Genomic DNA, 15787 nt, shown 5'->3' on the forward strand with positions numbered 1-15787 from the left:
ACATGCATGTATCTCTATTTTACTGTAATAACACACATAACCACATGTAACATGATGTCTTTGCTTGTGTCCAGTTGCTGGCGAAGGTGCCCAGCCTGCTGGTGAAGCTGGAGGCCAGTGTGGGCAGCAGGACCGTCCCCATGCTGGTTCTGGAGGCCAGCTTTTACTCAGAGGTCAAGGATTGGTCTGGAAAGGTTAGGATGAAAATTTACTGCTTTTATGCACATCTCTGGCCCATACATAAGTAATATTGACCAACATGGAAAGTGTGGAACCACGTCTCTATTCCCTTGTATAAAAACCTATTCTAGCCCAGTTATTCCTTGTTTGGTTTTTCAAAAAATGATATTATAATATCATAATTTTCAGCCAAATATGACATATCTGTTAAGTTTCAAAATTGTTACAGTGCAGTAGGCCACAATATAAAGACTACCCAGGCCATTCCATGTATGCTTGACTGTCCTCCTTCAAATTCATCTTGTAACAACTCTCGATATGCCTCCCCGCAGCTGCATGTGACAGCGGAGTTAAACATGGAGGTTGCGTACTACAACGACTCGCTGACGGTGTGGGAGCCGCTCCTCGAGCCTGTGGAAGATGGCGGGACTCGACGACCTTGGGAACTAAGCGCAGAGGTCAGTTGTGAGAAATTGGTGAAATTTAGGCCACACCAATTTAATTTCTTGATTAACGAATTTTTTGTTGTTTTAGCACACGGACATCATTAAAACAGAAGGCTTGCACCTGACCCTGTTCACTGAAACTGTGTGCACCAAAGTACAAACTTTCCTCTGAGATTCTGTTTTCATGTTGATGTCGCAATCTAGCATTTTTTTAAAATCTGTTAACCAAGAAATCAAATTGGTGTGGCCTTATGAACTTTCTAATCAAAGGCTTTTCAAAACAGTCTGCTTTCTTCCAATAATACCTCTGAAAAATAATCTTTAGATTATCTCAATTACCCCATTATTTTGTTTGCTCATTGCAATGGGGACTAAGCTCCTGTACATTGTATCTAACAACATCTTGACTGTCTATTCTCCACAGGTCACCAAGAATGTTGAGGATGACGCCAGCCCACTGGCCTCTCCTCAAGGTGAACCAGACCTAGAGGTCATCCCCACAGCTCCGCCCACCATGTCAATCAATGTCAAGTCCAGTGATGTCATGAACATCGTCTTCAGCAAGGCTCTCTTGACCCTGCTGACCAACATGGGGAAGGTGAGGTTTTCCCCTGAGACCTGCCTAAAGATGTACAAATTATGTTATTTTCATCAAAGTCCTTTTTTTTCAATTTATCAAAAAGGGGAAGGGAGCACAAAACATGTGCTTAAACACTTCTTCGAGTTACTCTCCCATGTGGTACATGTAATGCAACAATAGTATACTACTTGAAACATGTACATAAGGTCAGCATATTGGCAATGTGGTGACAAAGGTAATAATAATTTAATAGCGGTGTAGTATCAGGATTTGAATATGATATGTATGGTATTGACAAAATTGATAACTGTTCTTGTTTGGATCTCAAAAATTTTTGTAGTTTGGAAAACAGGAGAAGGCCTTCAAACAAATAATCAAGATTTAATGTATGTCTGGAGTAAATGTATATCATGCATTTAAAATAACGCTAATCTGTTGATTGCAGGCCTTCAGTGAGGCTGTGTATGACACATCCCCAAAAGCCCACGAGGAAGAGATGCACTCTCCCTTCATGGTGAAAAATGAGGTAACTTGTCAAAAGTCTTACACACTTCCGTGAATAGTTTCATCAGGTTGGTGAGTCACTGAATAAAAAGACTCTTTTAACACAACCAAGCGATTTATTCCACCGACGTTTCGGTGACCATCTGTCACCTTCCTCAATTCTGACTGGTTCACATAGCATTGCAGCACAGGTGTTGCTGCTTATACATAATGAGATGCATTCCCAATCGCAAAATATTTACGTCGGTGGAAGAAATCTCTTGGTTGTGTAAAAAGAGTCCTTTTATTCAGTCTTACACACTTGTTTGTTGTATTGCATATCCTTTGTACTACACAGGGTTACAATTTGCAGTACAGTCCTGTACATTTGTGTTGATATAGCAGGACTTACATAAATTGGTACATGTAACTAAAGCTTATCTTCAACTTATCAGTCAATACATATACATGTACAATATGTCAGGAAGATGCAATCTCTTAATGATATATTCAATAATTACGAAATTCTGCTATGTCATTGTTGACAATTGTTTTATATCATCATTGCGTTTATATGTCATAGACAGGTTTCAATAGATAAAAAAGGTTATGGAGTATGTACCCAATATTGTGCCATGTTAAAGCCTTAGCCTTATGATAGGCCACACCATTTTAACTTCTTGGTTAACGGAATTTTTAAAAAAAAATGCTAGATTGGAAAATCAACAGGAAAACAGAATCTCAGAGGAAAGTTTGTACTTTGGTGCACAAAATTTCAGGAAGTGAACAGGGTCAGGTGCAAGTTTTCACCCCAGCCTTCTGTTTTCATGATTTTTTGTTGTTGCTAAAATTAAATTGAAAAATCTGTTAACCAAGAAATTAAATTGGTGTGGCCTTAGGCTTTGTCATGTTATGATAGGACATCAAGCATTTTTATTGCTTGTTTCAGATGGGCTGCAACATAACCATCCAACCAGGACCAACCCTACAGGTGAGACTGCAGTTTAAACTGATAACACTTGTGATCTGTAATTTTGTCAGTTTTGTTCGGTTGTAAGTGCTGTTGACATAATTGTAAATGAAGAGTCATTGATATTGGATCAAAATCTAACTATTCATGCAAGCACAATCTACACTGCAATGATCCTACAATTTATATAATATATAGAATACAACACGGGGTATTCCGTATCACCCTCTGTACCAGCCAGACCGTTGGTAGGATCTCCCGACGGCCGAGGGTGATGCGGAATACACCGTGTTGTATTTTATTTATGTCATACCCATCCGAGAAAACACACATTTCAATGCGGAATGCGCCAAAAGTTGAGGGAGTTTTGTGTCCTCAAACACAAAACTGTAACAACATTGATTCCAACATCCGAAACCGGTATTCAAATTTCTGGCGGCGGTGCAACCGGCGCGCTTGAAATGCATTCGAAATATTCTATGGAAGCCCGTGTGATACAACTTCCGAACCCTATGTGATAAGGATAGTTATCACACGGTCCAGAACACCCATATCAGACCCAGGTATGACATAAAGAATAAGATAACATGCTCCTTACCTTTTATGTCCAGCTTGTACCATCAGCAATGCAGCCAGCAGGGAATCGACTGGGGGACAGCCAAACCCTGTACATGGAGGCAAGAAAAGGAGTGGAGGGTGGAATGAAAAAGTCCTTCTTAGCCAAACAAGACAACATCACAAGACACACAGTTTCTGTTCAGGTAAAACTTCCAAGTCCTCTGCATCTAGCCTTCTATGATATCATAGATGTTTTGTACATGAAACCTTAAACATTTTCAAACTAAGAATAATGAGTGCGTACAGAATTTTCAACTGATCCTTCAACCTATAAGGAATAATGACCATGTAACTTTTGTCATATGACTGTGATATGTTGCCATCGTTTTCCAGGCAGAGTTTACATTTGCTTATGTTGGTTAGTTTTAGTTAGTACCTCCCATACCATCCCCGTTTCATAGCCCTGGGCCACACTGTGGTGCAATCACTGCAGCAGGGGGCTAGTCCACTGGCAGTGGAGTGTGTTTAACTTCCATACTGTTTCATAAGTATGTACCATTTTTATAAAATCTTTGGTATGACTAAATGCGCCTCTTGTCCTACCCGGTGTCCTACCCGGGAGTTGAACTCGGGCCTTCTGGTTCCAAGTAATCAGAACCAGATGTGGTAAGTAACAGAAGGGCAGACCACTACACCACAGGGACACCACGCTTATGTATTTTGTTCATATTATTCTCAGGTTGAAGGCTATCATGAACTTAAGGACATTCCCATCTACAAGGCTGGGAGACGACTCTACAACGTCAGTCTGACTCAGAACAAGGCAGTGATGTCCATTGTGTGCCAGATCAACGCCTCTGACGGGTCCAAGACCATCACTTTCAGGTCACCATTGCAGGTAAACAATCATTCAAAACACTGTGCAAAAGAATTGTTCGACCACTGACCTCCGATCCTTACGACTTTGTAATGATGCTCAAATTTGTTATGTAAATATCAGTGTATTGTTTGTAAATGTGTACCTAGGGCCTCCCTGAAAATCAGTGCTAAGTCACTGAGGAAGCTAACCTAGTAAAAGAATACAGAAATAAATGAAATAAGAATAGAATAGATAAACTAAATTCATCAATGATGGACAGATATGCAAATGAAGTTTATACTTGCAAGCCAACATTTGCAGACAAATGCAGAATGTTTCCCCACAGACAAAATAGGTACAAAGAAATGTTTCCCTATGCTCTAAGTACACTTGTTTATTGGTGGTAAATATTAAGTGAATAGTCTGAACTGATACCGTTCTTTCAATGTCTAACTGACCAACAGTGCATTGCACATCACAGAAGTCATGACTATACTTTTTGCCAAATGACATTGTTCTGATATTTGATATTACTTTTCCAGGTGTACAATGAGTTCCCTGTTGCCATGGAGCTCTTGTACAGAGATGGCTCCCATCAACAGGTGTCACTTGGTATGATCCAGCCCAGGTCAGAGTTCAGCGTGCCCTTGACTGTGGCATACAGGAGTGACATCTACTGCAAACCTGTGGGCATGGGGTAGGGCACCATTCTGTTGTCCTGAATATGTAGATCCTAAGTTAAAAAAGTTAAAATCCTCCCACACCATTATTGATGTATAGGGCGGCGTTCATCTCCGTTTCATAGCCTTGGGCCACACTTGTGGTGCAATCACTGCAGCAGGGGGCTAGTCCACTGGCAGTGAAGTGTGTTTAACTTCCATACTGTTTCAGAAGTATGTACCATTTTTATAAAGTCTTTGCTTTGACTCAATGCACCTCTTGTCCAGAGGTGTCCTACCTGGGGCTTGAACCCCAGTCCTTCTGGTCCAAGTAATTTGAACCAGATGTGGTGAGAGGCAGAAGGTGCAGACCACTTCACCACAGGGACACCCCCATGTAGATCCTAATGATAAGGTTAATCCAGTTTGTAAGACGATACAATAGATACAATGGCCAGAAAGCAAAGCTGCTTAGGGAGAAGACTCCTGAGTCTGTCCTTGGTGCTGAACGTCGGACTGTTAATGTAAAAAGCTTTCTTCCATTTATCAAAGTGAGTCTTTTGCTGTATTGATGTACTTGAACAGGGCATGGAGTAAGGCATGTTGTCCTGAATATGTAGATTCCTAATGACAAGGTTAATCCAGTTTGTAAGAACATACAATGGCAAGAAAGCAAAGACGCTAAGGGAGAAGACTTATGAGTCTGTCCTTGGTGCTGAAGCTTGGGTTCTTTAAGTAAAACGCTTTCCTTCATATACTGAAGTTAGTCTTTTGCTCTATTAGTGTACTTGAACATGCCAAAGCTTAGTTTCAAGTCAAGTCAAGTGAGAAAATCTGACAGTGTGTGGAGTGACTTTCCCATAAGATTTAGGCCTGTCAAGGCTTTGAACCCAAGACCTCTAGATTCTGAGTCAAACCCATCTGAGTGCAACTTCAAAAGTACATTGATTGACCATTCCTACCTGTAGGTACCAGGTATCCAGCACCAGTATACCCTGGAGAGAAGGGCTGACTTCCCATCAGAAGATCAGGTCCACCCTGCAGTGTCTACCTGAAAACCCCGGAAACCCAACTTTCTTCACAAGTGTAAGAAAAATTACTGTGCTGACTATCAACTATTATTTTTATTGTGTAGCAATCGACAAACAGCAACTGTATTTTGGTCATCAATAAAAGATGATCTGAATACATGGTACCAATAAAGATGGTTGCAGACTACTCAGCTTAACCATCATTGCTATGTTGACAAGGAAATGTCTTGTTGCTAGACATGTATACGCACATTTATATAGTATTTAGACGAGTATGATTAATAGTACTGGAAATGAATGATTGAATGAATGCACATTAAATGAATGAGTATGAAAATGTTACTATTCCCCCTCAGGTTGAAGCAGTGAAGGACGACCTATCATGGGTAGAGGGAACAGCTGTGAGCGCCCCCTGTTTTGTACTGCACCTGAGGCCCACTGCAGTCCTACACAACAGACTGCCGTATCCACTCTACTATCTCATGCAGGTGGGCCGTAGAGCTGTAGAAACTGTTTCAAGCTGTTCTGTGTTGTTTGCGTCATTCACTCTTTAAGAACTTTGTCATTTTCTTGTCTTAGAACTTCTTCACAGTTGAAGTAATAGAGTCAGATAAATGTCTTTTCTCCCAATGTCTTCTTTCTTGTTCTTCACACATGCCTATAAACCTGTGTTGTTTTTTATGAAAAGGTATGATAAAAGTATTCCTCTGTTTCATTTCTAAACCCAACCCATGTAGAATTTGCAAGACTTGTTTTGACACAATTTTGTTCTGGTTAGCATCTAACAAAGATGGTAACTGTCTGTGACTACTGTTATTTTTTCATCAATAAACATTGATGCCTTTCTGTCATCATCATCATCATCTTTATTCCAATCAGTTTTGAAGATCTGTAAAACTGTTAGCTGTGCTTTTTATTACTCTAGTCTTCTGTATTGTGACAATCATTGTGACCTCAGTATCTGTGTTTGTGTGTTGTTTGCACTATACTACTTGCTGTCCTCAGGGTGAAAAGGTATGTGAACCTGTATGCACAAACTTAATTTGTTTTGTTTGGCTGCATGGTAACATACAGCTAGTGCTGAAGCTTAAAGAAAAGCAACCACTCAATGTCTGAATGTGGGCATGCCATTAATTAAGACTAATAATTAAGTTTGTAGCTGCTGTTGAAAGAATAGATATTAGATGACAAAAGCGTATCTGTTAACTGTTTGACAAATTCAGTGTGCATGCATCATGCCTACTAATCCTTATAATTTATTTGGTTGTTGATTTGTTCATTCAATGGCATTTCATTCTAAAAAAGAAGAAAAAACTTTTGTTCATATCAAATTGTGCTTTTGAAATGCAGCCCAGCTCAAAAGTATACATTATTTTGATCATTTTGATTGACAGGTATGATGTTAATTAATGCAGGGTGCAGCTGAGGAGGCGGGGCTGGGATCGGGGCTTCACTGTCCCCTCTACACTTACAGCACCACTGGAACTGTCATGGAGATTCAGGTTAGTGGAACATATATGTATTATGCATATTTGGGAAAGTTAGATGCGTGTTTCTGCTCATTTACATAAATGTGAAACTTCAATTTTTTTTCTCATTCTTTTTATTAATTTTCAAAATAACAAAGAAAAATAAGAACTTGGCACATATACAAAATAAGTAAAACACATGAGAAACCACATAACAGATACATAAAACCGGGAAATAATAATATATCATCACAAATAGTTAATGAGAACCCATGCTTGGTAATAACGTAGCCCAAACAAATTTGATTTTGAGTCAGGATTTGAATTATTAAGGTCTTTGACATATACATGTAAGTCTTAGAAAAATATATCTGTAATACTCAGATGTTTGTGTTGTAAACTTTTTCTTATAGGTGAAGAACTACCTGGGAAAAGAATGGATTGGAAAGTTAAACATCAGTAACAACATGCAAGAGTTGTCCGTGTGCACGTTTGAGGGATATGAAGGCCAACAGAAATACACACTGGTTTGTATTTCCTTACTTACCACATGTACATAATTATATTCTGAATCAAAGTTGAACAGCAATTTCCAATATGTATATTGGACTATTTGGACGTAACCAAATTTTCGAACATCCAACTCCAGTCTTGGTCAAGGAATGAGTAATCCATTGCATCTGTGACGTCATATAAACAAGGAACTTGATGAGCAATGGATCACAGTTTAGATGTTTGCTAATTTTTGTTGTGTTGTTAGGAGGTGGGGTGTCCCTATGGTGTAGTGGTCTGCGCTTCTGTTACTTGCCACATCTGGTTCAAATTACTTGGACCAGATTGTCACCAGAAGGCCCGAGTTCAAATCAGGGCTATGAAACGGAGATGGGCATCGCCCTATACACCTTATGGTGTGGGAGGATTTTAACTTTTTAACTAACTGTGTTGTTAGGACCTGGGAGTGCTGGCGTCCCAAACAGAAGGGTTCCTGGACCTGTCAGTGTTCTGTCCATACTGGATGGTCAACAAGACTGGTCAGACCTTACAGTACAAGGTACAACATACATGCTAAGTTCTCAGAAGAAACTATACGAAATTTCCTGTCCTTAATTGATAATTTTGATGGTGGATAGTCATTCTCTTGTCAATCTATAGATACGTGCAGACATACATGTATACATGTTTCACAGTCATTATATATCTAGGCTTAGAAAATATGTTAACTTAGAAAACTAAATTTCTGTTTTGTACAAGAACAATCTACTAAACTGAATCAGTTAATGTGTTTTCTTAGATTCAGAGAAATACATTTCACAACATTACAATAAATCACTGTCCATAAGTGTTACTTGTAGTATGGGTACTACAGATACTATAACAGTTACAGCTCTTTGAACTGTTGTGCACGTCTGTCTATTTCTTCACTTCTGTCTGCAACCTTGACAGTTTGCTGCTGAAGAGGTTAGTCTCGTCTGTCAAACTCATCTTAAAGCTATTGTACCATAACTCATTGATTATAACTATAAGACATTGTGTCTTAAAGTTTGTGTCTGTTTAAAAAAGTCCATGTCTGTCTTTCTGCGTCTCTGGACCATTTCTTGCGGTCATGACACTGCTTGTTGAAAACATTGTAATCAGACTTATTGCACTGTATACATACCTGCTTTCTCATTAAATAACCATCAGCCATTCAAGATTCAAGATATCTTTTTTGAAATTTGCAGTGATGTCGCCACTGAATTGTATTCAATTTACAAACATCAAGGTTAAAAGCTTTTACGTCTTACAATATCGCACATTTCGTCGTTTCCATTATTAAAAGTTGCAAGATTATTGCACTTTACCCCTTACACACTATAATTAACAGTCATAATAACTTGAATAAAATATGTATTACATAGATTGTACTTTGTTTTTTCTTTGAACGACTGAGAACAAGGAAGCGTTAACGACATGATTGGTAGCGGCTAGCTAGACATTGGCATCATTTGCATTAAGGGACAAGGGCATTATAGGAAAATGCTATCAACTTAACATGTTAGCAATTTCCATTGTAATATTGAAATGTACCCATCTTTCAATTTTCATTTTTCTTTATCAGTAACTTATAATCATTGTGATTGTACTACACCTTCAATATTGATGGCTTTAATCTGTCCATGCTGGACCATGGAAAGAAATTGATGTTAAGTATTTCATTTGCAGGCATCTGATGATTCTGCAATCCTAAGTCATCCTCCCAACCAACAAGATGTCGTCTTGTTCTCATTCAAACCAAAGAGCCTCTTTGCCAAGAAAAAGGTAGGCTAGCGTCATCATGACAATGCCATACATTTATGTTCATCTGTCTGACAGTAATTTTGCCCCTCAGGAAGCCTTAGAATAACCCATTTTCACTTAAAATCTCTAAAACTCTACACCGTGGTAGGGGGCAAACCACACCTTCCCCACCCTTGGTTGCTCCGATCCTTTGCAATGCTCCCCCTTGCAAGTTTTTCCTCGAAAAACATATGAGTAAAGGATGACTACTGTACCTTTGGGATTGTCCGTGTGGTGTAGTGGTCTGCGCTTCTGTTACTTACCACATCTGGTTCTAATCACTTGGAATTGAAGCGCAGACTGGTTCTAATCACTTGGAACCAGAAGGCCCGGGTTCAACTCCCGGGTAGGACACCTCTGGACAAGAGGCGTATTGAGTCATACCAAAGACTTAATAAAAATGGTACATACTTCTAAAACAGTATGGAAGTTAAACACACTCCACTGCCAGTGGACTAGACCCTGCTGCACTGATTGCACCACAGTGTGGCCCAGGGCTATGAAACAGGGATGGGCACCGCCCTATACACTTTATGGTCTGGTAGGATTTTAACTTTAACTAGCTTTACCTTTGATCTGTATGTTTCAGGCCCTCCTACGAGTGGACTCCCAGTCAGAGTGGTCCGACAAGTTCTCTGTAGATACAGTCGGCAGTTCTGGCTCTATCACCTGCAAGGCTGCCAAGGGTACGGACATCAACTACGAGGTAACTTCTGCAAAATCACAATCTTTGTATCTTCTTGTAGCATGCTTAACCCAGTGGTTAGCGATCTTGCCTCTGGAACTAGAAGCCCTGGGTTCGATCCCGGCTGTGTCATTCACCCGACATGCACGCTACCAGAAAGGGTCGCAGTCCTTAGGACGGAACGTTAAGCCTTGGTCCACTGTTCATTGTGCTTGTCGAAAAGAGCTAGGGGAATTTCCCCGGTACAATGAACCTGTAAATACTGCATATAGTGTCTGTCTTCTTGTCATGACCAGTGGAAGATTAGCTCATCTGTTCATTGAGTTCATCTGAGCTAAATTGGTTCGAAATCACCTTCCTTTCCTTTCTTGCAATACAACGTTAATATACTGAATTCATTAACTGTTACAGTTTGTTGTTTTCCTTGATTGACAAGAATCAGATGTTATGTGAAAGAATACTGTTTGATTTTCTGTAAACCTATGAAACAATCATGGGTTTACAGTCTGTATAAACTGTCTTGTCTCAGCCTTTAAAAATGGTGTGGAAAAGATAACAACATTCAAGCTGTTTTACATTGAGTAACTATTTTTGGCGTTTCAAGCTGTTTTGGTTAACAATATATAAAAAGGACATAAACTCAAGGAGAAAGGCAGTTATATAGCCCATTTATGATCCTGTCACCCCTGCCTATGCTTATAAGATATGATATAAAGGACTACTCTCTGTAATCAAACCATTTCCTGAGGTTATCCATAATTCAAATAACAGAGATCATTTTTTCTCTCTATTCCCTCAGATTGGTGTTAAGATCCAGCTGAGTAACTTCAGTCTGACCAAACAAGTCATCTTCACCCCACATTATCTACTGGTCAACCATGCAGAGGTACATGCTTTTCATCCTCTATCTAACGATTCTGTAGTCTAAAGTCTTTGCGTAAAATCTGGTAGGTTTGAAGGCACACTTCGTAGGATAAATTTTGAACAATCAGCAAGTTTATTGCAATGTTTGGTCCATGAGTTTTAAGAAGGCAAGGATTCTGTTGGCGATATTGTTGTATGACTTGGTACATGCTTTGTTCACTGTCATGCACTATTTGTTGGCGCACAGCCAGAAGTGTCTCAGTAGCTATTGACATGTATAAACATGATAAGCATATCTATGCTTAACTGTACAACTGTGTTTTATTTCTGCACAGTTTGGCCTCAGTGTTCAGGAGGAGGAGGGTCAGGAGTGGCTGGATGTACCTGCAGGGAAGGTATGGATTAATGTTATGGGATTTGTTAGGATTAATGATAGACATTTTGGATATCTTTGAAACAATTATGCTTGTTTGTTCAGACCCTTGTAGTGCCCAGTGGGACATAGGGCAGCAAGTTTCCTTGCTGTTTCAGTAGCAGGTTATATTTATACAGGGAGGGGTCGCTAGCTGTTCCCCTTTAAGATGCTCGAGGCATTTTACGTCCCTTCCAAAAGATGGGAGCAGCCCCAACCGAGATGCCTTCTCAGGATTTTATCAGGGTCAACTAATTGGAACCAGGAGCTCAACTTTGAGGCTGCTGCCAGTTGAGCTACAGGGACATTCCTAAACAGTGATGTAATCATACTGATTCAAGAAACCATTGTTTAGGACTGGTGCATAGATCTAATATGTGTTTTGTCCTGCCGTTGCATAGTGTACACCATTCTGGCCAAAGCCCAAGTCTCAGAAGTTACGGGTGAAGCTGACTGCCTCACCCCCAGGCCAGGACATCACAGAAAACTTCCAGTTCAATCAAGACAATAACGGAATACTTCTCAAACTTGTCAATCAGGTAAGGTACAATTTAGGATCAGTGTTCATCTATTATGTGCATATAGGCAACAGGTACGAATGATGTTGGTTAGCTGTGGAATGAATCTACTCTATTTTATAAGGTATACAAGCAAATCTTTCCATGTATATTTCCTTAAGATAAAATAAAAGATAATGTGTTGGCACAAAATCCTTTCACCTTACATCAACCAGAGATGTTTTTACATGTTCGATGATATAAGACCCACTGAGGTATTTACTATTGTGAGTGTATCTTGTTTGCTGCATGTTCCCAAACCTACCTCAGACCATAAATCCTGGTGTTCTCAGTCCTATTGTTAGTCACTGACGATAGACAGTGGATACTGTCTGAAACGTCTGACTGTTTCAAAATCTTATCCAGTTGCTTGAGTAATTATTTTTGGCGTACCTACCTCAGACTGTTTACTTTCTCAGGTAGGGGGAATCTTTGTGGACATCCAGGTTTCCGAGTCGGCCAACATCATCAGCTTCAGCGGGTACTCCCCAGGCGCTGCCGCCGTTCTCATAGTCAACCACACAGCAAACAACCTCATTCACTACACACAGAGGTATGGCATATCATGTCACCTTTTTTGGTAGTACCTTTACTATAGGTTTGCATTACAGTAAACTCTTGCAGAAGTGCTGCTCTAAGGCTTAAAGCTTTGATGATGCTGTAGTGTATTATGTAGTAATTTACGCTTACCCTAGGCAATCAGTCAGACAATTTCAGTTGTGAAATGTATGAAGACTTTTTTTATAAGTCAATGTTAGGATATGAAATCGGAAACTCTGATGACAGGGACTATAATAACTAGGGGGTATTGCATCATGTATGAAGTTTAAGTTACCATCCACACACAAGTGAGCATACCTGTCCTTGGTACTGAACACTATCCACACAGTGGTATAGCATTTTGTTTCATTTTTTGTTTGACTGTACCTTAGTACAGGTTTACATTACAGTAATCCCTTGCAAAAGTGGTGTGTATTGCTGCTCTAGTGCTTAAAGCTTTGATGCTGCTGTAATATATTATTTAGTAATTCATTCTTACCAAGTCAACCAGGGCTTTAAGTCTAAAAGTGTTTGGCACGTAGCAGTTAGATGTACCAGTATTTTATATGTGGGTAAGAAATGGGAGACTATGATGACAGTGACTGTAATAACAAGGGGGTATTGCATCACGTATGAAGATCAAGTCATCATACACAGGTGAACATGCCTGTCCTTGGTGCTGAACACTATCCACACACAGGTGAACATGCCTGTCCTTGGTGCTGAACACAATCCACATGCCGTTAAACACACCTGTCCTTGTTACTGAAAACCATCCACACACAGGTGAACAAGCCTGTCTTTGGTGCTGAACAGCATCCACACACAGGTTAGTTAACATACCTATCCTTGGTGCTGGACACTATCCACACACAGGTGAACATACCTGTCCTTGGTGCTGAACACTATCCACATGCAGTTAAACACACCTGTCATTGGTGCTAAACACTATCAACACACAGGTATACATGCCAGTCCTTGGTGCTAAACACTATCAACACACAGGTATACATGCCTGTCCTTGGTGCTGAACCCCATCCACACACAGGTAAATATGCCTGTCCTTGGTGCTAAACACCATCTACACACAGGTAAATATGCCTGTCCTTGGTGCTAAACACCATCCACACACGGGTAAACACACCTGTCCCTGGTGCTGAACACTATCCACACACAGGTAAAAACATCTGTCCTTGGTTGTGAACAGTATCCACACACAAGTGAATATGCCTGTTCTTGGTACTGAACACTACACACACACAGGTAAACACCTGTCCTTCTTGCTAATTACTAAAAAAAACTTTAGGACATACATTGTATGTTTACAATTACATTTTCTCATTCTGCATCATTTGTCCTTTGTATTTTCAGTCAGCAGAAGAAAGAGCAGACCTATGTTCTGGCACCCCAGCAGGCAGTCCTGTACACATGGGCAGATCCCACAGGCAAGAAAGAACTGCTGTGGAACATTGACGGCAACGAAAAACATAATGGCAAGGACAAACTGATCAAGGTAACTTCTCCAGCTGCAGAGATTTATCATGAAATGCTCAGGCTAAACGTTGGCACTGATCTGAAGTATCTATTATGCGGCTATCATAATGTGAAAGAGTTTAATCAAACTAAGTTGAAAAAGCTAATAGAATGTGTTTTGAAATAATCTAATGAGCTTTGCTTAAACTATCCTACTTTCTACTGTTTTTTCTCTTTGCTCAAGCTGTTCTTTACAAGCAATTCTACCCCTGCTGGCCCAACTGTGTGCCCTGACTCCTTGCTGCTAGAATCCCACTAAGCAAATGCTCTGAGAAGGCTTGATGTACAGCAGTATTTCAGAGTATAGCAAAACATTATTTCTTGTTCTGGTTTGTTGAGTGTTGAATCTGCATTAATCACAAGTGATGTTTGCAACTGCACCACTACTGACAATATGCTTTCCACACATCTACATGTAAGATACATGCCATGAATGAAGATATATCATGATTAAGTATTAACTGTCCTCTTGCAACATTCCAACATTTATCAAGATTTTCAATACTGCCCATTACTTATCCTGCAATGCACATGTAAATTTGACAGTGAAATGCATTGTTTTGCAAACAAATTTGTTGCAGATTTTGAAATGCATATTATACATGTATTTACAAGCTTTTTTTCGAGAATAAATAAAGGCACAAACAAACAAACATGTACCATCATATCAGATTAACTAACAATGCATCATATCCTGGAAGAAGCACCATTGCATCCATCAATGTCAAGGGGGGAAAATCAGAATGCTGTAACTTATTCTTATGTGAATATTTAGCAAGGTACTGTGTTCACGTCCATCTCTGATGCACGGCCTGTTTTGACTTCAGGATGGAATAGGCGAGGTGAAGTTGCCGGGTGACCAGAAGCTGTACTGGGTGTCGTTCCTGGACGGCCTCCAGAGGGTGCTGCTGTTCACAGAAGACCTGGCCGTCACCACCAGGGCTCATGAGGTGAGAAAAAAAATGCTTTGTTTGCTTGTTTGTCTTGCATAACTGGTGTAGCAGGCCAGAGTATACTCCAGGCCAATATATAACAGTGTTCATTATGACAAGGGGTGTATTCCTGCCTGCTACATTGAGAAACCACCAGTTCTATAGAGTTAGTGAAACCTGTGTATAAGACTGGACTGATAGCTGTGGTCTACCCATACCAGAATGAACCTCTACTATGTAAGTATTGCTTGTTCTTTAATGTGATTGAGTTGTGGTTGTTTACGATCTCTGTTATGGATGTACATGAAGGGTGATGAAAAGAATGAAATGTAGGCACCTGGTCTTTGCATAGTGCATAGAAATCCAAGATTGTATCTCATTGAAGATGGTTTGTTTTTAAACTTTGATACCCTTTGTTAACCATGCAGGCCGACTTGGAGAGAGTAGAACAGGAGATCAATCTGCACATCCATGGACTCGGTATGTCACTGGTTAACAACGAAACAAAGACAGAAGTGTCCTACATAGGCATCACCAGGTAAGACTTTCAAATGTACATTTTTGTCTGAATTTGACACACACTAACTGACAGAAACCCTTCAAAGGAAAGAGAATTATAATTCATGAGTTTTGTTGATAAATTGATATTTTGATCTTGTCGCTCATTAAACATGACAGATGATAATTTTCATAATTGTATCTTTGCGACTCAT

At 39.8% G+C, this 15787-nt stretch overlaps 1 protein-coding gene across 1 annotated transcript in view; it reads left to right on the forward strand.

Moving 5' to 3' along the window:
- LOC136424937 (intermembrane lipid transfer protein VPS13A-like) overlaps positions 1–15787 on the forward strand; it is a 79347-nt gene that overhangs the window by 45303 nt on the left and 18257 nt on the right. Inside the window, exons 48-70 of the mRNA XM_066413587.1 lie at positions 75–194; positions 513–638; positions 1051–1224; positions 1652–1732; positions 2639–2680; positions 3271–3420; positions 3957–4115; positions 4619–4773; positions 5704–5821; positions 6123–6254; positions 7182–7268; positions 7649–7762; positions 8185–8286; positions 8679–8693; positions 9438–9533; positions 10141–10257; positions 11036–11122; positions 11436–11495; positions 11914–12051; positions 12489–12622; positions 13981–14122; positions 14970–15092; positions 15503–15612. Coding sequence (XP_066269684.1) covers positions 75–194; positions 513–638; positions 1051–1224; positions 1652–1732; positions 2639–2680; positions 3271–3420; positions 3957–4115; positions 4619–4773; positions 5704–5821; positions 6123–6254; positions 7182–7268; positions 7649–7762; positions 8185–8286; positions 8679–8693; positions 9438–9533; positions 10141–10257; positions 11036–11122; positions 11436–11495; positions 11914–12051; positions 12489–12622; positions 13981–14122; positions 14970–15092; positions 15503–15612 — 2582 coding nt within the window. The remainder of the gene's footprint in view (positions 1–74; positions 195–512; positions 639–1050; positions 1225–1651; positions 1733–2638; positions 2681–3270; positions 3421–3956; positions 4116–4618; positions 4774–5703; positions 5822–6122; positions 6255–7181; positions 7269–7648; positions 7763–8184; positions 8287–8678; positions 8694–9437; positions 9534–10140; positions 10258–11035; positions 11123–11435; positions 11496–11913; positions 12052–12488; positions 12623–13980; positions 14123–14969; positions 15093–15502; positions 15613–15787) is intronic.

The sequence above is a fragment of the Branchiostoma lanceolatum genome, chromosome 19 (genome assembly GCF_035083965.1).
Source record: "Branchiostoma lanceolatum isolate klBraLanc5 chromosome 19, klBraLanc5.hap2, whole genome shotgun sequence".
Classification (NCBI taxonomy): domain Eukaryota; kingdom Metazoa; phylum Chordata; class Leptocardii; order Amphioxiformes; family Branchiostomatidae; genus Branchiostoma; species Branchiostoma lanceolatum.